This window comes from Phocoena sinus, chromosome 11, assembly GCF_008692025.1.
Source record: "Phocoena sinus isolate mPhoSin1 chromosome 11, mPhoSin1.pri, whole genome shotgun sequence".
NCBI lineage: Eukaryota > Metazoa > Chordata > Mammalia > Artiodactyla > Phocoenidae > Phocoena > Phocoena sinus.
Genome location: NC_045773.1, coordinates 52,166,295 through 52,193,979, shown reverse-complemented (window position 1 = coordinate 52,193,979; position 27,685 = coordinate 52,166,295). Strand labels below are relative to the sequence as shown.

Here is a 27,685-nt window from a genome sequence, read left to right as displayed (position 1 = left end):
ACACGGGTTCAAGCCCTGGTCCAGGAAGATCCCACGTGCCATGGAGCTATTAAGCCTGTGAGCCCGTGCGCCACAACTACTGAGCCTGCGCTCTAGAGCCTGTGAGCCACAACTACTGAGCCCGCGAGCCACAACTACTAAAACCCACATGCCTAAAGCCCATGCTCTGCAACAAAAGAAGCCACCGCAATGAGAAGCCTACACACTGCAACGAAGAGTAGACCCTACTTGCCGCAATTAGAGAAAGCCCGCGTGCAAGAACAAAGACCTAATTCAGTCACAAATAAATAAATAAATTTTTAAAAATAAATAAATAAATAATAGTGGTGAGAGTGCACAACCTTGTCTTGTTCCTGATCTTAGTGGAAATGGTTTCCGTTGTTCACCGTTGAGAATGATGCTGGCCGTGGCTTTGTCATATATGGCCTTTATTATGTAGAGGTAAGTTCCCTCTATGCCTACTTCTGGAGGGTTTTTATCATAAATGGGGGTTGAATTTTGTCAAAAGATTTTTCTGCATCTATTGAGATGATAATATGATGGTTCTCCTTTAATTTGGTAACATGGTGTATCACATTGATTTGTTTGCATATATTGAAGAATCCTTGCATTCCCACTTGATCATGGTGTATGATCCTTTCAATGTGCTGTTGGATTCTGTTTCCTAGTATTTTGTTGAGGAGTTTTGCATCTACGTTAATGAGTGATATTGGCCCGTAGTTTTCTTTCTTTGTGACATCCTTGTCTGGTTTTGGTATCAGGGTGATGGTGGCCTCGTAGAATAAGTTTGGGAGTGTTCCTCCCTCTGCTATATTTTGGAAGAGTGTGAGAAGGATAGGTGTTAGCTTTTCTCTAAATGTTGGACAGAATTCGCCTGTGAAGCCATCTGGTCCTGGGATTTTGTTTGTTGGAAGATTTTTAATCACAGTTTCAATTTCAGTGTTTGTGACTGGTCTGTTTGTATTTTCTATTTCTTCCAGGTTCAGTCTCGGAAGGTTGTGCTTTTCTAAGAATTTGTCCATTTCTTCCAGGTTGTCTGTATTGGCATATAGTTGCTTCTCTCATGATCCTTTGTATTTCTGCAGTGTCAGTTGTTACTTCTCCTTTTTCATTTCTAATTCTGTTGATTTGAGTCTTCTCCCTTTTTTTCTTGATGAGTCTGGCTAATGGTTCATCAATTTTGTTTATCTTCTCAAAGAAACAGCTTTTAGTTTCATTGATCTTTGCTATCATTTCCTTCATTTCTTTTTCATTTATTTCTGATCTGATCTTTATGATTTCTTTCTTTCTGCTACTTTGGGGCTCTTTTGTTCTTCTTTCTCTAATTGCTTTAGGTGTAAGGTTAGGTTGTTTGAGATGTTTCTTGTTTCTTGAGGTAGGATTGTATTGCTATAAAGTTCCCTCTTAGAACTGCTTTTGTTGCATCCCATAGGTTTTGGGTTGCCGTGTTTTCATTGTCATTTGTTTCTAGGTATTTTTTGATTTCCTCTTTGATTTCTTCAGTGATATCTTGGTTATTAAGTAGTGTATTGTTTAGCCTCCATGTGCTTGTATTTTTTACAGAGTTTTTCCTGTAATTGATATCTAATATAGCATTGTGGTCGGAAAAGATACTTGATATGATTTCAATTTTCTTAAATTTATCGAGGCTTGATTGGTGACCCAAGATATGATCTATCCTGGAAAATGTTCCATGAGCACTTGAGAGAAATGTGTATTCTGTTGTTTTTGGATGGAATGTCCTATAAATGTCAATAAAGTCCATCTTAATGTATCATTTAAAGCTTGTGTTTCCTTATTTATTTTCATTTTGGATGATCTGTCCATTGGTGAAAGTGGGGTGTTAAAGTCCCCTACTATGATTGTATTACTGTCGATTTCTCCTTTTATGGCTGTTAGCATTTGCCTTATGTTTTGAGGTGCTCCTCTGTTGGGTGCATAAATATTTACAATTGTTATATCTTCTTGGATTGATCCCTTGGTGTCCTTCTTTGTCTCCTGTAATAGTCTTTATTTTAAAGTCTATTTTGTCTGATATGAGAATTGCTACCCCAGCTTTCTTTTGATTTCCATTTGCATGATGTATCTTTTTCCATCCCCTCACTTTCAGTCTGTATGTGTCCCAAGGTCTGAAGTGGGTCTCTTGTAGACAGCATATAGATGGGTCTTGTTTATGTATGCATTCAGCCAGTCTATGTCTTTTCATGGGAGCATTTAATCCTTTACATTTAAGGTAGTTATCAATATGTATGTTCCTATTACCATTTTCTTAATTGTTTAGGGTTTGTTATTGTAGGTCTTTTCCTTCTCTTGTGTTTCCTGCCTAGAGAAGTTCCTTTAGAATTTGTTGTAAAGCTGGTTTAGTAGTGCTGAATTCTCTTAGCTTTCGCTTCTCTGTAAAGGTTTTAATTTCTCTGTCTAATCTGAGTGAGATCCTTGCTGGGTAGACTAATCTTGGTTGTAGGTTTTTCCCTTTCATCACTTTAAATATGTCCTGCCATTCCCTTCTGGCTTGCAGAGTTTCTGCCGGAAGATCAGCTGTTAACCTTATGGGGATTCCCTTGTATGTTGTTTTTCCCTCGCTGCTTTTTGTATTTTTTCTGTGTATTTAATTTTTGATAGTTTGATTAATATGTGTCTTGGCATGTTTCTCCTTGAATTTATCCTGTATGGGACTCTCTATGCTTCCTGGACTTTATTAACTATTTCCTTTCCCTTATTAGGGAAGTTTTGAACTATAATCTCTTCAAATATTTCCTCAGTCCCTTTGTTTTTCTCTTCCTCTTCTGGGACCCCTATAATTCCAATGTTGGTGTGTTTACTGTTATCTCGTAGGTCTCTAAGGCTGTCCTCAATTCTTTTCATTCTTTTTTCTTTATTCTGCTCTGCAGTAGTTATTTCCAATAATTTATCTTCCAGGTCACTTATCTGTTCTTCTGTCTCAGTCATTCTACTATGGATTCCTTCTAGAGAAGTTTTAATTTCATTTTTTGTGTTGTTCATCATTGTTTGTTTGCTCTTTAGTTGTTCTAGGTCCTTGTTAAACGTTTCTTATATTTTCTCCATTCTAGTTCCAAGATTTTGGATCATCTTCACTATCATTACTCTGAATTCTTTTTCAGGTAGACTGCCTATTTCCTCTTCAATTGTTTGGTCTGGTGGGTTTTTACCTTGCTCCTTCATCTGCTGTGTGTTTCTCTGTCTTATCATTTTGCCTAACTTACTGTGTTTGGGGTCTCCTTTTTGGAGGCTGCAGTACATAGTTCCCGTTGTTTTTGGTGTCTGCCTCCAGTGGCTAAGGTTGGTTCAGTGGGTTGTGTAGGCCTCCTGGTGGAGGGGACTAGTGCCTGTGTTCTGGTGGATGAGGCTGGATCTTGTCTTTCTGGTGGGCAGGACCGCGTCCGGTGGTGTGTTTGGGGGTGTCTGTGACCTTATTATGATTTTAGGCAGCCTCTCTGCTAATGGGTGGGGTTGTGTTCCTGTCTTCCTAGTTGTTTGACATAGGGTGTCCAGCACTGTAGGTTGCTGGTTGTTGAGTGGAGCTGGGTCTTAGCGTTGAGATGGAGATATGTGTGAGAGCTTTCGTCGTTTGATATTACGTGGATCGGGAGGTCTCTGGTGGACCAATGTCCTGAAGTTGGCTCTGCCACCTCAGAGGAACAGGCCTGACACCCAGCCTGAGCACCAAGACCCTGTCAGCCACACAGCTCCATCTGTTATTCCTCTCTTTTTTCTGTTTTTTTTCCTCAAGAAAAAAACCTCTTCCTCCTGTTTTCTGTTTATCTCCTGTCTTCTTTGTCCATTTTTTCTTGATTGATCTCCCTTTCACTTTCACCCTGTAGCTCTCTCTGGGCTTCTATTTCTACAGCAACAATGGGACTCTGGATGGTGTGGCCACTTTTTTTGCCAATTGGCCGAGGAGAAGTGTTTGTAGGCGGATTGTTAACCACTGTGCCACCAGGAAAGTCCCTCTCTTTTTTTAATAGTTAAAATTTACCTTAATTTTTATCTCTTCCCTCAAAGCTGTGAATTCTTTCATAAAGCAACCCTGATAGTTACAATTCCTCATAAACCACTCCTGATAACTTGAATGCTACTGAAGAAGTAAACTGCTCAATTCTTTCTTCCTTAAATGCAGTAACTATATAAATTATCTCATCTGTTATCTCAAAAATCCATATTATACTCAAATAAAAACAGAGGGTCAGCAGACTAAGTCTTTAGAAAGTTATACATCTCTAATTTTGTGAGTATAAAATTCTCACATAGACTTTTATTAAAAGGGAAATTTTTGCACAATGAATTTAACCAATACCTTCTAAACTCACTTATAGAGAACTTTCTTTCATAAAATAAAATCAAAACAAAATAGGTAGAATTACATGCTCTTTTGTTTAAAGGTTTTAGAAATATCAATATATCACATTAGTTCATTACTCCATCTCTTACGTCCGGCATAACGCCTGGCCTACAATAGGCACACAGTGAATAACTGTAGAACCAGTGAGTGACAATCTGAAATGTGAGAAATCAAAAGTGACAAAATCCTAGTTTTTACAAAATACCTCATGTGAATTAGATTAAACCACCAGTAACTGTAAATTATCAGCAGTGTCTGTCACTCTCATTCTAATTTCACCTTCCCCCTCTACTATACCATCTGGCAGGGAAAAACTGAGTTGCTTAGAGGCAGAGCTGGAACAATGGATAGTCTTTTCCTGTTACTGAGTTATGAAAGCATTACTACTGTGAACAATACAACTACACAAGATCCAAAAATATATAAATTCTTATTATAGGGATTATATTTTTTCATGCTTACCGATGACTTGACTTTTGCGGGATCAACTTTGTCATAAACTGGAGTGCAGTACACAATCAGCATAAGGAGACTCAGCAGAAAGGCACTGCAGCTTACAAATTCGAAAAAGTAAAGGCCTCCACACAAAGTACATTGTGACACAACTTCCTCACAGATAAAGGCCAACAGAGACAGCACCTACAAAAGAAACAAAACATTTTGCTTAAGTGTTTTTCAGGGAAACCTACAGTATTCAGAAAACACCACCTGTTCACTCAAATATTTATCAAGTGGAGACTCGGCAAACAAGATTACTGAATGAACCTGATCTACACATAATTTACACTCCAGTTGCCTTGAAGGGAGTATAGGTACACAGATAATTAACTACCTACTGTGTGCTAAATGCTAGAATACGAGAAATCCGGGGTGTTGTTATAAAAGCACACAGAAAAAGCACTCAATCTGGAGGTTGGGAAAGGCTTCCTGAAGGAAAGCTGAGACCAGAAGGACAGTAGAGTCAGTTGTGGGGTGAAAGATAGGGGAAAAAGTTCCAGGCAGAGAAGCAGTGCACAGAAAGACCTAGAAGTGAGAGAGCTCGGTACCTTCCCACGCCAACCACACACAGATATCCCACAAGCCCCACTCAACTGTGAAAGTGAATTGAGTCAACATGGCTAACATGTCAGAGGGGAGGGGATGGCAGCACTGAAATCATGAAATGAGACCAGAGAGGTAATAAGCAGAGGCCAGATCTAAATGCCTCCTTTTACTAGTTTAAGGAATCTGGATTTTAAGCGTTTTTAAAGCAAAGAGGTAGGGACTTCCCTGGTGGCGCGGTGGTTAAGAATCCGCCTGCCAATGCAAGAGACATGGGTTTGAGCCCTGGTTTGGGAAGATCCCACATGCCATGGAGCAACTAAGCCTGAGCGCCACAACTACTGAGCCTGTGCTCTGGAGCCCGCGAGCCACAACTAGCGTGCCCACATGCCACAAGTACTGACGCCCACGTGCCTAGAGCCCGTGCTCTGCAACAAAGAGAAGTCACTGCAATGAGAAGCCCGCGCACTGCAACAAAGAGTAGCCCCCGCTCGTCACAACTAGAGAAAGCCTGCATGCAGCAACGAAGACCCAATGCAGCCAAAAATAAATTTAAAAAAATAAATAAATAAATGTATAAAGCAAAGGGGTAACATGATCAGGTTTATGCTTTTAGTAGTTCTTTATAGCTACAATATAAAGAAGGGACGGGGAGGAGAGCCGGGGTGGGGCTGGAGACGGGGAGGGGGAGACAGTGGGGGAGGGCAAAACTGGGGCTGGACATCCAGTTGGGGAAGCTGATGTCAGAAATCAGAGGAAAGACAGTGAGTAGGGTAGTAGTAATGGACAAGAAAGAAATCACTGGAAGATGCAGCAGAAGCCCTCATCAGACAGGATGAATACAAATGGAATAGGAAAGAAGTTAATACATATATGCTTAAACCATTTTATTTTCATTTAAAACAAAAAGGCACATTTATTTATTGTCTTTTGAAGTGGGCCTTTTCTGAGAATGCACCTGATTGGAATTCCTCACCATGTTTTCTGCATTAATCACTTCCATCATTTATGACTACCACTTCCAGACTGATGTTATTTGAAGTGGAGCAAGATCTGGGACACCTGAGAAGCAGCGCACAGAATCCTTCCAGAGTCGGACTAGTTTTACTAGACTTTCACAGTTGCCTTGCTCTTACTTAATTCCACTGCAAGTATTTTAGTAGCTTTTTTAGTCTTTCCAAAGCATTCAATTTATTTTCATAGAAACAATTCCTTTTCACATTCAATTTTAGTCTTGCAGTTATTTAACTGGCCATAAAAAGTATAATTTTGGGGAGTTCCCTGGTGGTCCAGTGGCTAAGACTCTGCACTCCCAATGCAGGGGGCCCGGGTTCAATCCCTAGTCAGGGAACTAGATCCCCCATACTGCAACTAAGAGTTTGCATGCTGCAATGAAGATCCCGCACGTGGCAGTGAAGATCCCACGTGCCACAACTACAACGCGACGCAGCTAAATAAATAATTTTTTTAAGTATAATTTTTATGCATTTGTATTTAATGGAGAGCAGTTATCGCTGGCTAATTTGGCAACTCAATTAAATGCAGGTGGTTTTAACAGCACTCCCACTGTTGTGTGATGTGGTATTAACACACTGGTGCCTCACTGAAGAAAGAGTTTTTCTTCTTCTTTTTAAGAGGCAAGGGTGCTGGGAAGAGAATAAATTCCAGAAGAGTTAGGTGGAGCTGGCTAGGAGGCAAAAGGATATATGGGTCTGGAGCTCAGGGGACAGGTCTGAGGTGGAGACTAAGATGTGGGAGATTACCCAGAATGAGGAAAGTCGGCCCTGTGCAGAACTGTGAGGAACCCCAAGATTTAAGGGATGAACAGAGGTGGAGACAACAGCAAAGGACAATTAGGAGCAGCAGTCCAAGGGGTAGTCGATCAAGAAAAAAGTATTTCTACTCAGAGCAAGTAATCAAGAGTGCTGAATGCTACTCACAGTACTGAAACGCTTACATGAGACTAAGCTACAGGGTTGCTGGTGACATCAACAGGACCATTTCAGTGTGCTCAGGGAGGCAACCTAGATTACTATACTGTACACTGGAAGTGAGGGCTGGACGAGGCAGTGCAATAGAGACAGCCCAGTCACCCAGTGCAGCTTTGAGTGGCCAGATAAAGGGTAATAGTGGATGAGGTCAAAGGGAAAGGAATTTCAAGACAGGAGAGAACTGAGCATGTTTAAATGCTTAGACAGAAACCTGTAAGATGTCTAAAGACAGAGAAAGAAAAGAGGATCTCTAAAGGCAAGATTCAGGGCTCAAGGTGTGAGGCTAACTCTTCTCTAGAAATAGGAAGGAAGAGAGAGAAGAGATTCACTTGTGCAGTTTGTGTGGGTTTTGTAGAAGCTAAGGGAATTTCCTTCTGGGTATTAAACCATCAAAATGACTGATGACCCAAGTCAAAGCCTTTCGGGAAATGCCGTCTCACACAAGTCAGGCCAGCAGGAGCAACCAGTTATATTAATGGCAATAAAACTGCTACCAAAATTAACACATACGTTAAGTAGGCAATCAAAATTTTATCCTACAAAACACTTTCATCAAATCAGAGGTCAATAGTACAGCCACTCTGGAAAACAGTTTAGCAGTTTCTTTAAAAACTAAGCATGCAACTGCCATATGACCCAGCAACTGCATTCCTACATTCTGTATATGACCAAGAGAAATGAAAACTTACATTCCTGCAAAAACTGATACATGAATGTTCATAACATTTTACTCATCAGAGACCCAAACTCTAAACACTACAGATGTCCTTCAATGGTTATACAAACTGTGGTAATCCATACCATGGAATACTACTTAGCAATAAAAAGGAACAAACTTGGTATATGCAACAATCTGGATGAGTCTCCAGAGAACTATGCAAAGTGAAAAAACTCCAATCTCCAAAGGTTACATACTGCATGACTCCATTTATATAATAACAAAGCTTATAGAGATAGAGAACTAATTAGTGGTGGCCAGGGGAGAGGGGAGAGGTGTGGCTATAAAGGGGTGGCACGAGGGAACCACATGGTGATGAAACAGTTTTGTTTTTTCTTTTTTAATTTTTATTCATTTATTTATTTATTTCTTGGCTGCAATGGGTCTTCGTTGCCATGTGTGGGCTTTCTCTAGTGGCGGTGAACAGGGGTTACTCTTCATTGAGGTGTGCAGGCTTCTCGTTGCAGTGGCTTCTCTTGTTGCGAAGCATGGGCTCTAGGTGCGCGGGCTCACTGGCTGTGGTGCATGGGCTTAGTTGTTCCGCGGCATGTGGGATCTTCCCGGACTAGGAATTGAACCCATGTCCCCTGCATTGGCAGGTGGATTCTTAACCACTGCGCCACCAGGGAGGTCGATGGAAAAGTTCTGATTCTTGACTGCAGCAGTGATTAAGGAAGCTACACTTGATAAAACAGCATAGAGGTGTAAACACACACACACACACACACACACACACACACACACGAATGCAAAGGACCTCCCTTTACATTTTGTTCTTGCAAGTTCCTGTGATTCTATAATTATTTCAAAATAAAAAGCTAAAAAAAGTCAAATCCAAATTGGCATCTAAACCTCTAAGGGATTTCCACCTTCCTGTTGGCAATACAAAATTCATATATTCCCATAACTAAAAAGAATGCATGTAAGGACGAAAATAGGTCCTATTGCTGTGATTTCCTGTAAGTTAATGAGGCATAAAATGGTCCAGAATATGCCAAACAACTTCCTCACATCAGACAGATGTTAGGCGAGGCGTTCCCAGTCACCGCACCACAGGATAAAGCGACACACCAAGCCAAGTCCCAAAAGGTCATTGTGTAAAAGTACTTCTTCACCTGTAATTATAATTACAAGAGGAGTTTTTATAAGTCTACAGTATAATAAGATACCAAATGTCTTAATATTCCATTTGCTTTATTCTTGACTCTATGTTAAATCTTGTCCAAGTTTTAGGAGTTTCTCTATGAGACATTTGCAAAATATACCTGAGGTGTATGAAAGTCAATTAACTATGAGAAGATATGAGCCTAAAACTCTAATTGGGGTGTGAGAATAGTTGATCTTGAACCATTCTTCTCTACAATAATGAGATTATCAGGAACACTCATCAGTGCAGGCTATAAGACAATAAAATCTTATCTGTAGTAGAGACACAGACTGCTTATCCACTCTCCCTAAGAAAAGGGCAGGATCCAGCTGGGCCAGAAGCAATCAGTGACAAGTCATTACAAGACCTATTCCAAACTTATTAAAGGAGTCATTCTTACTGACCTTAAGCCCTAAAGCAGTATCAAGAGGAGGGTTCTGCATGGACATCTTAGAGAATAAAGGGGTACTAGATCAAGTTTGGAATTTACTAGTTCCTATTCCCAGATAAAGGCCATGATATTAGCACGACAAGCTATATTCAGTATGAAAATTTCTCTTGACTCCCCAATCTCTGATGCTACTAACCTTCCTTTAAAATCTCCCACAGCACTGTACAGTCTCTAATACCAAATAAAGGGATCATTTCACAATATATACAAATATCACATTATTATGTTGTACATCTGAAACTGTTACATGTCAATTATACCTCAATTTAAAAAATAAGTTAGAGGGAGACCTTCAAGATGGCAGAGGATTAAGATGTGGAGATCACCATCCTCCCCACAAATACATCAGAAATACATCTACATGTGGAACAACTCCTACAGAACACCTACTGAATGCTGGCAGAAGACCTCAGACCTCCCAAAAGGGTGCGCGAGGAGAGGGGATTCAGAGCACTGCCTAAAGGAGCTCCAGAGACGGTCGTGAGCCATGGCTATCAGCACGGACACCAGAGACGGGCATGAAAACGTTAAGGCTGCTGCTGCAGCCACCAAAAAGCCTGTGTGCAAGCACAGGTCACTCTCCACACCTCCCCTCCCGGGAGCCTGTGCAGCCTGCCACTGCCGGGGTCCTGTGATTCAGGGACAACTTCCCTGGGAGAACACACGTGCAACTCAGGGACTGTTGCAATGTCACGCCAGCCTCTTGCCGCTGCAGGCTCACCCCACATTCCACACCCCTCCCTCCCCCCGGCCTGAGACAGCCAAAGCCCCCTAATCAGCTGCTACTTTAACCCCATCCCATCTTGGTAGGGAACAGACGCCCTCAGGCGACCTACATGCAGAGGTGGGGCCAAATCTAAAGCTGAACCCCAGGAGCTGTGCAAACAGAGAAGAGAAAGGGAAACCTCTCCCAGCAGCCTCATGAGCAGCGGATTAAATCTCCACAATCAACTTAATGTATGCTACATCTCTGGAATACCTGAATAGACAACAAATCATCCCAAAATTGAGGCGGTGGACTTTGGGAGCAACTGTAGACTTGAGGTTTGCTTTCTGCATCGGATTTATTTCTGGTTTTATGTTTATCTTAGTTTAGTGTTTAGAGCTTGTTATCATTGGTAGATTTGTTTATTGATTTGGTAGCTCTCTTCCTCCTTTTTTTTTGAGATATATTTTTTTCCTTTTTCCCTTTTTGAGAGTGTGTAAGTGTATGCTTCTTTGTGTGATTCTGTCTGAATAGCTTTGCTTTTACCATCTGTCCTACGGATCTGCCTGTCCGTTTTTAGTTTTTTTTTTTTTAGTATAGTTATTAGCACTTGTTATCATTGGTGGATTTGTTTTTTTGGTCTGGTTGCTCTCTTCTTTTTTTTTTTTTTGTTTTTCTACTACTTTTTAACTTTTTAAATAATTTATTTATTATTATTTTTTTTTTTGCAGTATGCGGGCCTCTCACTGTTGTGGCCTCTCCCGATGCAGAGCACAGGCTCCAGACGCACAGGCTTCAGCGGCCATGGCGCACGGGCCAGCCGGTACGCGGCATGTGGGATCTTCCCAGACCGGGGCACGATCCCGTGTCCCCTGCATCGGCAGGCGGACTCTCAACCACTGCGCCACCAGGGAAGCCCAATGATTATTTTTAATTTTAGTAACTTTATTTTATTTATTTTTTCTTTCTTCCTTTCTTTTTTCCCTCCCTTTTCTTCTGAGCCATGTGGCTGACAGGGTCTTGGTGCTCTGGTCAGGTGTCAGGCTGGTGCCTGTGAGGTGGGACAGCCAAGTTCAGGACACTGGTCCACCAGAGACCTCCCGGCTCCATGTAATATCAAACGGCGAAAGCTCTCCCAGAGATCTCCATCTCAACGCTAAGACCCAGCTCCACTCAACAACCAGCAACCTACAGTGCAGGACACCCTAAGCCAAACAACTAGCAAGACAGGAACACAACCCCACCCATTAGCAGAGAGGCTGCCTAAAATCATAATAAGGTCACAGACACCCCCAAACACACCACCGGACACAGTCCTGCCCACCAGAAAGACAAGATCCAGCCTCATCCACCAGAACACAGGCACTAGTCCCCTCCACCAGGAAGCCTACACAACCCACTGAACCAACCTTAGCCACTGGAGGCAGACACCAAAAACAATGGGAAGTAGGATCCTGCAGCCTGCAAAAAGGAGACCCCATACACAGTAAGATAAGCAAAATGATAAGACAGAGAAACACACAGCAGATGAAGGAGCAAGGTAAAAACCCACCAGACCAAACAATTGAAGAGGAAATAGGCAGTCTACCTGAAAAAGAATTCAGAGTAATGATAGTGAAGATGATCCAAAATCTTGGAACTAGAATGGAGAAAATATAAGAAACGTTTAACAAAGACCTAGAACAACTAAAGAGCAAACAAACAATGATTAACAACACAGTAAATGAAATATAAAAGTCTCTAGAAGGAATCCACAGCAGAAAACCTGAGGCAAAAGAACAGAGAAGTGACCTGGAAGACAAAATACTGGAAATAACTACTGCAGAGCAGAATAAAGAAAAAAGAATTGAGGACAGTCTTAGAGACCTCTGGGACAACAGTAAACGCACCAACACTGGAATTATAGGGGTCCCAGAAGAAGAGAAAAAGAAAGGGACTGAGAAAATATTTGAAGAGATTATAGTTGAAAACTTGCCTAACATGGGAAAGGAAACAGTTAATCAAGTCCAAGAAGCCCAGAGCGTCCCATACAGTATAAATCCAAAGAGAAACACGCCAAGCCACATATTAATCAAACTATCAAAAATTAAATATAAAGAAAAAATATTAAAAGCAGCAAGGGAAAAACAACAAATAACATACAAGGGAACCCCATAACGTTAACAGCTGATCTTCCGGCAGAAACTCTGCAAACCAGAAGAGAGTGGCAGGACATATTTAAAGTGATGAAAGGGAAAAACATACAACCAAGATTAGTCTACCCAGCAAGGATCTCACTCAGATTAGACAGAGAAATTAAAACCTTTACAGAAAAGCAAAAGCTAAGAGAATTCAGCACCACCAAACCAGCTTTACAACAAATGCTAAAAAAAAACGTTTCTAGGCAGGAAACACAACACAAGGAAAAGACCTACAATAACAAACGCCAAACAATCAGGAAAATGGTAATAGGAAAATACATATAGATAATTACCTTAAATGTAAATGGATTAAATGCTCCCACCAAAAGACACAGACTGGCTGAATGGATACAAAAACAAGACCCACCAACATGCTGTCTACAAGAGATCCACTTCAGACCTAGGGACACATTCAGACTGAAAGTGAGGGGATAGAAAAAGATACATCATGCTAATGGAAATCAAAAGAAAGCTGGAGTAGCAATTCTCATATCAGACAAAATAGACTTTAAAATAAAGACGATTACAGGAGACAAAAAAGGACACTACATAATGATCAAGGGATCAATCCAAGAAAAAGATACAACAATTTTAAATATTTATGCACCCAACAGAGGAGCACCTCAATACATAAGGTAAATGCTAACAGCCATAAAAGGGGAAATCGACAGTAACACAATCATAGTAGGGGACTTTAACGCCCCACTTTCACCAATGGACAGATCATCCAAAATGAAAATAAATAAGGAAACACAAGCTTTAAATGATACATTAAACAAGATGGACTTAATTGATATTTATAGGACATTCCATCCAAAAACAACAGAATACACTTTCTTCCCAAGTGCTCATGGAACATTCTCTAGGATAGATCATATCTTGGGTCACAAATCAAGCCTCAGTAAATTTAAGAAAATTGAAATCGTATCAAGTATCTTTTCCGACCACAACACTATGAGACTAGATATCAATTACAGGAAAAACGCTAAGAAAAAAAAAACAACACATGGAGGCTAAACAATACACTACTTAATAATCAAGATATCACTGAAGAAATCAAAGAGGAAATCAAAAAATGCCTAGAAACAAATGACAATGAAAACACGATGACCCAAAACCTATGGGATGCAGTAAAAGTAGTTCTAAGAGGGAGTTTACAGCAATACAATCCTACCTCAAGAAACAAGAAATATCTCAAGCAACCAAAAGTTACACCTAAAGCTATTAAAGAAAGAAGAACAAAAAAGCCCAAAATTAGCAGAAAGAAAGAAATCATAAAGATCAGATAAGAAATAAATGAAAAAGAAATGAAGGAAACAATAGCAAAGATCAATAAAACTAAAAGCTGGTTCTTTGAGAAGATAAACAAAATTGATAAACCATTAGCCAGACTCATCAAGAAAAAAGGGAGAAGACCCAAATCAATAGAATTAGAAATGAAAAAGGATAAGCAACAAATGACACTGCAGAAATACAAAGCATCATGAGAGATTACTATAAGCAACTATATGCCAATAAAATGGACAACCTGGAAGAACTGGACAAATTCTTAGAAAAGCACAACCTTCCGAGACTGAACCAGGAAGAAACAGAACATATAAACAGACCAGTCACAAGCACTGAAATTGAAACTGATTAAAAATCTTCCAACAAACAAAAGCCCAGGACCAGATGGCTTCACAGGTGAATTCTATCAAACATTTAGAGAAGAGCTAACACGTATCCTTCTCAAACTCTTCCAAAATATAGCAGAGGGAGGAACACTCCCAAACTCATTCTATGAGGCCACCATCACCCTGACACCAAAACGAGACAAAGACATCACAAAGGAAACTACAGGCCAGGGACTTCCCTGGTGGCGCAGTGGTTAAGAATCCGCCTGCCAACGCGGCTGACACGGGTTTGAGCCCTGGACTGGGAAGATCCCACATGCCACAGAGCAACTAAGCCCATGCACCACAACTACTGAGCCTGTGCTCTAGAGCCTGTAAGCCACAACTCTTGAGCCCACGAGCCACTACTGAGCCCACATGCTACAACTACTGAAGCCCACGCGCCTAGAGCCCATGCTCTGCAATAAGAGAATCCACCACAATGAGAAGCCTGAGCACCACAAGGAAGAGTAGCCCCTGCTCGCCATAACTAGAGAAAGCCCACAGGCAGCAACAAAAACCCAATGCGGCCAAAAAAAAAAAAAGAAAAGTACAGGCCAACATCACTGATGAAAACAGAGGCAAAAATCCTCAACAAAATACTAGGAAACAGAATCCAACAGCACATTAAAAAGATCATACACCATGATCAAATGGGGTTTATCCCAGGAATGCAAGAATTCTTCAATAAACACAAATCAATCAATGTGATAAACCATATTAACAAACTGAAGGAGAAAAACCATATGATAATCTCACCAGATGCAGAAAAAGCTTGCAACATTATTCAACCCCCATTTATGATAAAAACACTACAGAAAGTCGGCATAGAGGGAACTTACCTCAACATAATAAAGGCCATATGACAAAACTACAGCCAACATCATTCTGAATGGTGAACAACTGAAACCATTTCCACTAAGATCAGCAACAAGACAAGGTTGCCCACTCTCACCACTATTATTTATTTATTTATTTTTAATTTTTATTTATTTTTATTTTGGCTGTGTTGGTTCTTCGTTTCTGTGTGAGGGCTTTCTCTAGTTGCTGCGGGCGGGGGCCACTCTTCATCGTGGTGCATGGGCCTCTCACTATCGCGGCCTCTCCGATTGCAGAGCACAGGCTCCAGATGTGCAGGCTCAGCAGTTGTGGCTCACGGGCCAAATTGCTCCGCGGCATGTGGGATCTTCCCAGACAAGGGCTCGAACCCGCGTCCCCTGCATTCGCAGGCAGATTCTCAACCACTGCACCACCGGGGAAGCCCTCACCACTATTATTCAACATAGTTTTGGAGGTTTCAGCCACGGCAGTCAGAGAAGAAAAAGAAATAAAAGGAATCCAAATCAGAACAGAAATAAAGCTGTCACTGTTTGCAGATGACATGATACTACACACAGAGACTCCAAAAGATGCTACCAGAAAACTACTAGAGCTAATCAATGAATTTGGTAAAGTTGCAGGATACAAAATTAATGCACAGAAATCTCTTGCATTCCTATACACTAAGAATGAAAGATCAGAAAGAGAAATTAAGGAAACAACAAAAAGAAAAAAATACCTAGGAATAAACCTACCTAAGGAGACAAAAGACCTGTATGCAGAAAACTATAAGACACTGATGAAAGAAATTAAAGGTGATACAAACAGATGGAGAGATATACCGTGTTCTTGGATTGGAGGAATCAACTTTGTGGAAATGACTATACTACCCCCAGCAATCTACAGATTCAGTGGAATCCCTATCAAACTACCAATGGCATTTTTCACAGAAGTAGAACAGAAAATTTCACAATTTGTATGGCAACACAAAAGACCCTGAGTACCCAAAGCAATCTTCAGAAAGAAAAATGGAGGTAGAGGAATCAGGTTCCCTGCCTTCAGAATATACTACAAGGCTACAGTAATCAACAGAATGGTACTGACACAAAAACAGAAATACAGATCAATGGAACAGGATAGAAAGCCCAGAGATAAACCCACACACATGGTCACCTTATTTTGATAAAGGAGGCAAGACTATACAGTGGAGAAAAGACAGCCTCTTCAGTAAGTGGTGCTGGGAAAACTGGACAGCTACATTTAAAAGAATGAAATTAGAACACTCCCTAACACCATACACAAAAATAAACTCAAAAAGGATTAAAGACCTAAATGTAAGACTGGAAACTATAAAACTCCTAGAGGAAAACACAGAAAGGACCCTCCTTGACATAAATCACAGCAAGATTGTTTTTGACCCACCTCCTAGAGAAATGGAAATAAAAACAAAAATAAACAAATGGGGGCTTCCCTGGTGGTGCAGTGGCTGAGAGTCCACCTGCCGATGCAGGGGACACGGGTTCGTGCCCCGGTCCGCGAAGATCCCACATGCCACAGAGCGGCTCGGCCCGTGAGCCATGGCCGCTGAGCCTGCACGTCCAGAGCCTCTGCTCCGCAACGGGAGAGGCCAGAACAGTGAGAGGCCCACGTACCGCAAAAAACAAACAAAAAAACAAATGGGACGTAATGAAACTTCAAAACTTCTGCACAGCAAAGGAAACCATAAACAAGATGAAAGACAACCCTCAGAATGGGAGAAAATACTTGCAAATGAAGCAATTGACAAAGGATTAATCTCCAAAATTAACAAGCAGCTCATGCAGCTCAATATCAAAAAAACAAACAACCCAAGAATGGGCAGAAGACCTAAATAGACATTTCTCCAAAGAAGATATACAGACAGCCAAGAAACACATGAAAGAATGTTCAACATCACTAATCATTAGAGAAATGCAAATCAAAACTACAATGAGGTATCACCTCACACCAGTTAGAACGGCTATCTTCAAAAAATTTACAAACAAATGCTGGAGAGGGTGTGGAGAAAAGGAACTCTCTTGCACTGTTGATGGGACTGTAAATTGATGCAGCCACTATGGAGAACAGTATGGAGGTTCCTTAAAAAACTAAAAATAGAAATAACATATGACCCAGCAATCCCACTACTGGGCATATACCCTAAGAAAACCGTAATTCAAAAAGAGTCATGGGGACGAGGGGAAGATGGTTGGAAGAGTAAGACGTGAAGATGACCTTCCTCCCCACAGATATACCAGAAATACATCTACACGTGGAACAACTCCTACAGAACACCTACTGAACGCTGGCAGAAGACCTCAGACCGCCCAAAGGCAAGAAAGTCCCCACGTACCTGGGTAGGGCAAAAGAAAAAAGAATAAACAGAGACAAAAGGATAGGGATGGGCCCTGCACCAGTGGGAGGGAGCTGTGAAAGAGGAAAGGTTTCCACCCACTAGGAAGCCCCTTCACGGGCAGAGACTGCGAGTGGCGGAGGGGGAAGCTTCGGAGCCGCGAAGGAGAGCACAGCAACAGGGTGCTGAGGGCAAAGCAGAGAGATTCCCGCACAGAGGATCAGTGCCAACCGGCACTTAACAGCCTGAGAGGCTTGTCTGCTCACCGGCCGGGGCGGGCGGTGCTGGGAGCTGAGGCTCGGCCTTCGGTTTGGAGCACAGGGAGAGGGCTGGGCTTGGCGGCGTGAACACAGCCTTCAGGGGTTTAGTGCACCACGGCTAGCCGAGAGGGAGTCCGGGGAAAAGTCTGGACCTGCCGAAGAGGCAAGAGACTTTCTCTTCTCTCTTTGTTTCCTGGTGCATGAGGAGAGGGGATTAAGAGCGCTGCTTAAAGGAGCTCCAGAGATGGGCGTGAGCCGCGGCTAAAAGCACGGACCCCAGAGATGGGCATGAGACGCTAAGGCTGCTGCTGCCGCCCACAAGAAGCCTGGTGGTGAGCACAGGTCACTATCCACATCCCCCTTCCAGGGAGCCTGTGCAGCCCGCCACTGCCAGGGTCCCGGGATCCAGGGACAACTTCCCAGGGAGAAACGCACAGAGTGCCTCAGGCTGGTGCAATGTCACATGGGCCTCTGCAGCCACAGGCTCGCCCCGTACTCCGTACCCCTCCCTCCCCCCGTCCTGAGTGAGCCAGAGTCCCGATGCAGCTGCTCCTTTAACCCCGTCCTGTCTGAGCGAAGAACAGACGCCCTCTGGCAACCTACACACAGATGCGGGGCGAAATTCAAAGCTGAGACCCAGGAGATGTGAGAACAAAGAAGAGGAAAGGGAAATCTCTCCCAGCAGCCTCAGAAGCAGCGGATTAAAGCCCCACAATCAACTTGATGTACCCTGAATCTGTGGAATACATGAATAGGCAATGAATCATCCCAAATTGAGGAGGTGGACTTTGAGAGCAAGATTTATGATTTGTTCCCCTTTTCCTTTTTTTGTGAGTGTGTATGTGTACACTTCTGTGTGAGATTTTGTCCTGTAGAGCTTTGCTTTCACCATTTGTCCTAGGTTCTATCCGTCTTTTTTTTTCTTTTTAAAAAAAATTTTTTTTCTTAATAATTATTTTATTTTATCTTACTTTATCTTCTTTTTTTCTTTCTTTCCTTACTTCCCTCCTTCCATCCTCCCTCCCTCCCCTCCCTCCCTCCCTTCCTTCCTTTCCTTTTCTACTTTTTCTCCCTTTTATTCTGCACCGTGTGGATGAAAGGCTCTTGGTGCTGCAGATAGGAGTCAGTTCTGTGCCTCTGAGGTGGGAGAGCCAACTTCAGGACACTGGTCCACAAGAGACCTCCCAGCTCCACATAATACCCAACGGCAAAAATCTCCCAGAGACCTCCATCTCAACACCAGCACCCAGCTTCACGCAACGACCAGCAAGCTACAGTGCTGGACACCCTATGCCAAACAACTAGCAAGACAGGAACACAACCCCACCCATTAGCAGAGAGGCTGCCTAAAATCATAATAAGTCCACAGACACCCCAAAACACACCACCAGACGTGGACCTGCCCACCAGAAAGACAAGATCCAGCCTCATCCACCAGAACCAGGCACTAGTCCCCTCCACCAGGAAGCCTACACAACCCACTGAACCACCTTTAGCCACTGGGGACAGACACCAAAAACAGCGGGAACTACAAACCTGCAGCCTGCAAAAAGGAGACCCCATACACAGTAAGATAAGCAAAATGAGAAGACAGAAAAACACACAGCAGATAAAGGAGCAAGATAAAAACCCACCAGACCTAAACAAATGAAGAAGAAACAGGTAGTCTACCTGAAAAAGAATTCAGAATAATGATAGTAAAGATGATCCAAAATCTTGGAAATAGACAAAATGCAAGAAACATTTAACAAGGACCTAGAAGAACTAAAGATGAAACAAGCAATGATGAACAACACAATAAATGAAATTAAAAATACTCTAGATGGGATCAATAGCAGAATAACTGAGGCAGAAGAACAGATAAGTGACCTGGAAGATAAAATAGTAGAAATAACTACTGCAGAGCAGAATAAAGAAAAAAGAATGAAAAGAACTGAGGACACTCTCAGAGACCTCTGGGACAACACTTAAACGCACCAACATTCGAATTATAGGGGTTCCAGAAGAAGAAGAGAAAAAGAAAGGGACTGAGAAAAATATTTGAAGAGATTATAGTTGAAAACTTCCCTAATATGGAAAGGAAATAGTTAATCAAGTCCAGGAAGCACAGAGAGTCCCATACAGGATAAATCCAAGGAGAAATATGCCAAGACACATATTAATCAAACTGTCAAAAATTAAATACAAAGAAAACATATTAAAAGCAGCAAGGGACAAACAACAAATAACACACAAGGCAATCCCCATAAGGTTAACAGCTGATCTTTCAGCAGAAACTACAAGCCAGAAGGAACTGGCAGGACATATTTAAAGTGATGAAGGTGAAAAACCTGCAACCAAGATTACTCTACCCAGCAAGGATCTCATTCAGATTTGACAGAGAAATTAAAACCTTTACAGACAAGCAAAAGCTGAGAGAGTTCAGCACCACCAAACCAGCTTTACAACAAATGCTAAAGGAACTGCTCTAGGCAAGAAACACAAGAGAAGGAAAAGAACTACAATAACAAACCCAAAACAATTAAGGAAATGGGAATAGTAACATACATATCGATAATTACCTTAAATGCAAATGGACTAAATGCTCCCACCAAAAGACACAGATTGGCTGAATGGATACAAAAACAAGACCCATCTAGATGCTGTCTACAAGAGACCCACTTCAGACCTAGAGACACATACAGACTGAAAGTGAGGGGATAGAAAAAGATATTCCATGCAAATGGAAACCAAAAGAAAGCTGAAGTAGCAATTCTCATATCAGACAAAATGGACTTTAAAATAAAGACTATTACAAGAGACAAAGAAGGACACTACATAATGATCAAGAGATCGATCCAAGAAGAAGATATAACAATTGTAAATATTTATGCACCCAACAGAGGAGCACCTCAATACATAAGGCAAATACTAACAGCCATAAAAGGGGATATCAACAGTAACACATTCATAGTAGGGGACTTTTAACACCCCACTTTCACCAATAGACAGATCATCCAAAATGAAAATAAATAAGGAAACACAAGCTTTAAATGATACATTAAACAAGATGGACTTAATTGATATTTATAGAACATTCCATCCAAAAACAACAGAATACACATTTTTCTCAAGTGCTCATGGATAGATCATATCTTTTGTCACAAGTCAAGCCTTGGTAAATTTAAGAAAATCGAAATTGTATCAAGTATCTTTTCCTACCACAACGCTATGAGACTAGATTATCAATTAAAGGAAAAGATCTGTAAAAAATACAAGCATATGGAGGCCAAACAATACACTACTTAATAACGAAGTGATCACTGAAGAAATCAAAGAGGAAATTAAAAAATACCTAGAAACAAATGACAATGGAGACACGACGACCCAAAATCTATGGATGCAGCAAAAAGCAGTTCTAAGAGGGAAGTTTATAGCAATACAATCCTTCCTTAAGAAACAGGAAGCATCTCGAATAAACAACCTAACCTTGCACCTAAAGCAATTAGAGAAAGAAGAACAAAAAAACCCCAAAGTTAGCAGAAGGAAAGAAATCATAAAAATCAGATCAGAAATAAATGAAAAAGAAATGAAGGAAATGATAGCAAAGATCAATAAAACTAAAAGCTGGTTCTTTGAGAAGATAAACAAAATTGATAAACCATTAGCCAGACCTCATCAAGAAAAAAAAGGGAGAAGAGACTCAAATGAATAGCAATTAGAAATGAAAAAGGAGAAATAACAACTGACACTGCAGAAATACCAAAGATCATGAGAGATTACTACAAGCAACTCTATGCCAATAAAATGGACAACCTGGAAGAAATGGACAAATTCTTAGAAATGCACAACCTGCCAAGACTGAATCAGGAAGAAACAGAAATATGAACAGACCAATCACAAGCACTGAAATTGAAACTGTGATTAAAAACCTTCCAACAGGGCTTCCCTGGTGGCGCAGAGTGGTTGGGAGTCGTCTGCCTGCCGATGCAGGGGACACAGGTTCGTGCCCCAGTCTGGGAGGATCCCACATGCCGCAAAGTGGCTGGGCCCGTGAGACATGGCCGCTGGGCCTGCGCGTCTGGAGCCTGTGCTCCACAATGGGGAGGGCCGCAACAGTGAGAGGCCCGTGTACCGCAAAAAAAAAAAAAAAAAAAATTCTTCCAACAACAAAAGCCCAGGACCAGATGGCTTTCACAGGCAAATTCTATCAAACATTTAGAGAAGAGCTAGCACCTATCCTTCTCAAACTCTTCCAAAATATAGCAGAGGGAGAACACTCCCAAACTCATTCTACGAGGCCACAATCACCCTGATACCAAAACCAGACAAGGATGTCACAAAGAAAGAAAAATACAGGCCAATATCACTGATGAACACAAATGCAAAAATCCTCAACAAAATACTAGCAACAGAATCCAACACCACATTAAATGGAATCATACACCATAATCAAGTGGGATTTATTCCAGGAATGCAAGGATTCTTCAATATATGCAAATCAATCAACGTGATACACATATTAACAAACTGAAGGAGAAAAAACCATATGATCATCTCAATAGATGCAGGGAAAGCTTTCGACAAAATTCAACACCCATTTATGATAAAAACCCTGCAGAAAGTAGGCATAGAGGGAACTTACCTCAACATAATCAAGGCCATATATGACAAACCCACAGCCAACATCACCCTCAGTGGTGAAAAACTGAAAGCATTTGCACTAAGATCAGGAACAAGACAAGGTTGCCCACACTCACCACTCCTATTCAACATAGTTTTGGAAGTTTTAGCCACAAAAATCAGAAGAAGAGGAAATAAAGGGAATCCAAATCGGAAAAGAAGTAAAGCTGTCACTGTTTGCAGATGACATGATACTATACATAGAGAATCCTAAAGATGCTACCAGAAAACTGCTAGAGCTAATCAATGAATTTGGTAAAGTAGCAGGATACGAAATTAGTGCACAGAAATCTCTGGCATTCCTATACACTAATGAATGAAAAACCTGAAAGTGAACTCAAGAAAACACTCCCATTTACCATTGCAACAAAAAGAATAAAATATCTAGAAATAAACCTACCTAAGGAGACGAAAGATCTGTGTGCAGAAAATTATAAGACACTGATGAAGAAATTAAAGATGCATACAAATAGATGGAGAGATATACCATGTTCTTGGATTGGAAGAATCAACATTGTGAAAATGACTCTACTACCCAAAGCAATCTACAGGTTCAATGCAATTCCTATTCAAACTACCACTGCATTTCTCACAGAACTAGAACAAAAAATTTCACAGTTGTATGGAAACACAAAAGACCCCAAATAGCCAAAGCAATCTTGAGAAGTCAAAACGGAGCTAGAGGAATCAGGCTCCCTGACTTCAGACTATACTACAAAGCTACAGTAATCAAGACAGTATGGTACTGGCACAAAAACAGAAATAGAGATCAATGGAACAGGATAGAAAGCCCAGAGATAAACCCACACACATATGGTCACCTTATCTTTGATAAAGGAAGCAGGAATGTACAGTGGAGAAAGACAGCCTCTTCAATAAGTGGTGCTGGGAAAACTGGAGAAGTTCATGTAAAAGTATGAAATTAGATCACTCCCTATAACACCATACACAAAAATAAGCTCAAAATGGATTAAAGACCTAAATGTAAGGCCAGAAACTATCAAACTCTTAGAGGAAAACATAGGCAGGACACTCTATGACATAAATCACAGCAAGATCCTTTTTGACCCACCTCCTAGAGAAATGGAAATAAAAACAAAAATAAACAAATGGGACGTAATGAAACTTCAAAGCTTTTGCACAGCAAAGGAAACAATAAACAAGACCAAAAGACAGCCCTCAGAATGGGAGAAAATATTTGCAAATGAAGCAACTAACAAAGGATTAATCTCCAAAATTTATAAGCAGCTCATGCAGCTCAATAACAAAAAAACAAACAACCCAATCCAAAAATGGCAGAAGACCTAAATAGACATTTCTCCAAAGAAGATATACAGACTACCAACAAACACATGAAAGAATGCTCAACATCACTAATCATTAGAGGAATGCAAATCAAAACTACAATGAGATATCATCTCACACCAGTCAGAATGGCCATCATCAAAAAATCTAGAAACAATAAATGCTGGAGAGGGTGTGGAGAAAAGGGAACCCTCTTGCACTGTTGGTGGGAATGTGAACTGGTACAGCCACAATGGAGAACAGTATGGAGGTTCCTTTAAAAACTACAAATAGAACTACCATATGACCCAGCAATCCCACTACTGGGCATATACCCTGAGAAAACCATAATTCAAAAAGAGTCATGTACCACAATGTTCACTGCAGCTCTATTTACAATAGCCTGGAGATGGAGACAACCTAAGTGTCCATCATCAGATGAATGGATAAAGAAGATGTGGCACATATATACAATGGAATATTACTCAGCCATAAACAGAAGCAAAATTGAGCTATCTGTAATGAGGTGGATAGACCTAGAGTCTGTCATACAGAGTGAAGTAAGTCAGAAAGAGAAAGACAAATACCGTATGCTAACACATATATATGGAATTTAAGGAAAAAAAATGTCATGAAGAACCTACAGGTAAGACAGGAATAAAGACACAGACCTACTAGAGAATGGACTTGAGGATATGGGGAGGGGGAAGGGTAAGCTGTGACAAAGCAAGAGAGTGGCATGGACATATATACACTACCAAACGTAAAATAGATAGCTAGTGGGAAGCAGCCCCATAGCACAGGGAGATCAGCTCGGTGCTTTGTGACCACCTAGAGGGGTGGAATAGGGAGGGTGGGAGGGAGGGAGACGCAAGAGGGAAGAGATATGAGATCATATGTAAATTGATTCACTTTGTTATAAAGCAGAAACTAACACACCATTGTAAAGCAATTATACTCCAATAAAGATGTAAAAAAGAGTCATGTACCACAATGTTCACTGCAGCTGTATTTACAATAGCCAGGACATGGAAGCAATGTAAGTGTCCACTGACAGATGAATGGATAAAGATGTGGCACATATATACAGTGGAATATTACTCAGCCATAAAAAGAAATGAAATTGAGTTATTTGTAGTGAGGTGGATGGACCCAGAATCTGTCATACAGATTGAAGTAAGTCAGAAAGAGTAAAACAAATACCATATGCTAACACATGTATGTGGAATTAAAAAAAAAAAAAAAGTTTCTGAAGAACCTAGGGCCAGCACAGGAAAAAAGACACAGAGATAGAAAATGGACTTGAGGACACAGGGAGGGGCACGGGTAAGCTGGGACGAAGTGAGAGAGTGGCGTGGACTTATATATGCTACCGAATGTATAATAGATAGCTAGTGGGAAGCAGCCACATAGCACAAGGAGATCAGCTTGGTGCTCTGTGACCACCTATAGGGGTGGAATAGGGAGGGTGGGAGGGAGACGCGAGAGGGAGGAGATATGGGCATATATGTATATGTATAGCTGATTCACTTTGTTATGCAGCACAAACTAACACACCACTGTAAAGCAATTATACTCCAATAGGGCTTCCCTGGTGGCGCAGTGGTTAAGAATCTGCCTGCCAACGCAGCAGACATGGGTTCGAGCCCTGGTCGGGAAGATCCCACATGCCTTGGAGTAACTAAGCCCGTGCGCCACAACTACTGAGCCTGCGCTCTGGAGCCCATGAGCCACAACTACTGAAGCCCACGCTCCTAGAGCCTGTGCTCCGCAACAAGAGAAGCCACGGCAATGAGAAGCCCGCATGCCGCAACTGGAGAAAAGCCCTCACGCAGCGATGAAGACCCAACACAGCCATAAATAAATAAATAAATAAAAATTTAAAAGAAAATTATACTCCAATAAAGATGCTGGAAAAAAAAAAAGTTTAAAAAATTCAGTGTATTGAGTATTATGTATCCAACATTGTAATATATATAGGAACATGTAATAACAAAGCACAAGATCAATGTATAAGAAAAACAATAATTTATATCTCATAATTGAGCTTTTGTTATACATAAATTCAGGAAATATCAGGAAAATGTTCAGATCCACCTGCACTAATAATAGCTGGAGAAAGATGAGTGGAAAAGCAAGACTCAAATCAGGGCCAAGAGACACACAGGGTCAGGATAGGCAGAGGGCATTCCAGGTGCAGCACAAAAGGAACAGATTCATGCCAGCAAGGATTTGCACAGTAGCCCAAAAGGGATAATAAGGCAACCAACCTAACTGGATGGGAAATGATGAGGAAAATGGTTAAGGAGTTGAGTGACAGTGATGATCGTGCCAGGGAGTATGGACTTCTAGATGCAGGCACTGCCTGTCTGGTTTAGTTGGTTAGCAGACAGGAGGAGCGGAGGTCCGGATGAGGCCTGAAGGAACATCAACAGTTCAAGGGGAGGAGAGAACAGGGCAACTTGTACCAGACAAGCAAGTCACAGGAAGTTTAACACTTCTTTCCTAAACTCCTTAAGAAGCAAGGACTTCCGGGACTTCCTTGGTGGCTCCGTGGTTAAGAATCCACCTGCCAATGTAGGGAAACATGGATTCGATCCCTGGTCTGGGAAGATCCCACATGCCACGGAGCAACTAAGCCCGTGTGCCACAACTACTGAGCTGCGCACCTAGAGCCCGTGTTCCACAATGAGAAGCCCACGCACCACAACGAAGAGTAGCCCCCGCTCGCCGCAACTAGAGAAAATCTGTACGAAGCAACAAAGACCCAATGCAGCCATAAATAAATAAACAAACAAATAAATAAAAGAATTTTTTAAAGCAAGGACTTCACTGGTGGTCCAACGGTTGGGACTCCGCGTTTCCAATGTAGGGGGCTGCACGGTGCAGCCAAAAAAAAGAAAGGAAGTAAACACACTCCTCCAAATTGTAAATCTAACGATGCTGTGGAGTGTGTGAGTGGTGTGAGGGCTGAAGTGTGGCTTATTTTATTAATCATATATATGTAAGTATCGTATATATTTATGTTTATATTTGTAAGCAGACACTTTTTTGTATTAAAAAAGTAAAAAGATGTGAAAGTTAAGGGAAGAAGTTTGAGAAATGTGTGGTCACCAGCATTAAATACCAAAGTGGTTAAAGATTGGAAAAGAGATAAAGTCACTGAATTGCATAAGGAAATAATGGTGAATGCAACCCATAAATTTAGAGGCTCACTGATTACTTTCTGGTAAACAGTTTTGCTCTCAATGGCATGAAGGCATGTACTAAAGATTGCTTACTGGATATTAGGCTAAGTATCTAACAACAGTACGTACACCCAATGCGGCTCCTTCTAATGACGAAATTTTACCCAAACATAATTAAGGGGATTATCAAGCTCTTAGAGTTGGGAGAGCCCTTGGAGAGCACAGTCTCCCAGCCTCATGCTTACAGTTGATGGACTTAATCTCTGACAGACTAAATCCCAAGTCAGCCAGGCACAGACAAGAACCCGGGTCTCCTAACTCCTACTCTGTACTTGTTTCCCCCCATAAAGCACTGTTTATTAAGTTCATTTTACAACTATGTATGTTTCTGTAGGTTTTCCCTGTAAGTTGGGTTTTTGAAGTTACAACCATAGTTTTGTGCATTTCCCCTTTTGCTGGTAAATCATACATTAAAACCAATGTGCTAGGGTCACCACATTTGGGAAGTCTTAGTGACTAAAGATCGTCTTACACTTCTGGTGACTTAAATATTCAGATAATGACTACCCTGTGTCTCCATTTCAGTTTCACTACCTTTTCTGAAACTTCAGTCTTCCCTAAACTTAACAGTCATCATACTACATACTAATTCTCCATCATTTAGCAGTCTACCTTAAATATTCAGATAATGACTACCCTGTGTCTCCATTTCAGTTTCACTACCTTTTCTGAAACTTCAGTCTTCCCTAAACTTAACAGTCATCATACTACATACTAATTCTCCATCATTTAGCAGTCTACCACCAAAAAACTTCCCATGAACTTTTTAACATTTGCTATTGATTATAAGGCTCC

General features: G+C 41.2%; 1 protein-coding gene across 1 annotated transcript in view; it reads right to left on the bottom strand.

Annotated features, from left to right (window-relative positions):
* The window catches only part of CMTM6 (CKLF like MARVEL transmembrane domain containing 6), a 66,102-nt gene that overhangs the window by 28,645 nt on the left and 9,772 nt on the right, over positions 1 to 27,685 (bottom strand). Inside the window, exon 3 of the mRNA XM_032649198.1 lies at positions 4,823 to 4,999. Coding sequence (XP_032505089.1) covers positions 4,823 to 4,999 — 177 coding nt within the window. The remainder of the gene's footprint in view (positions 1 to 4,822; positions 5,000 to 27,685) is intronic.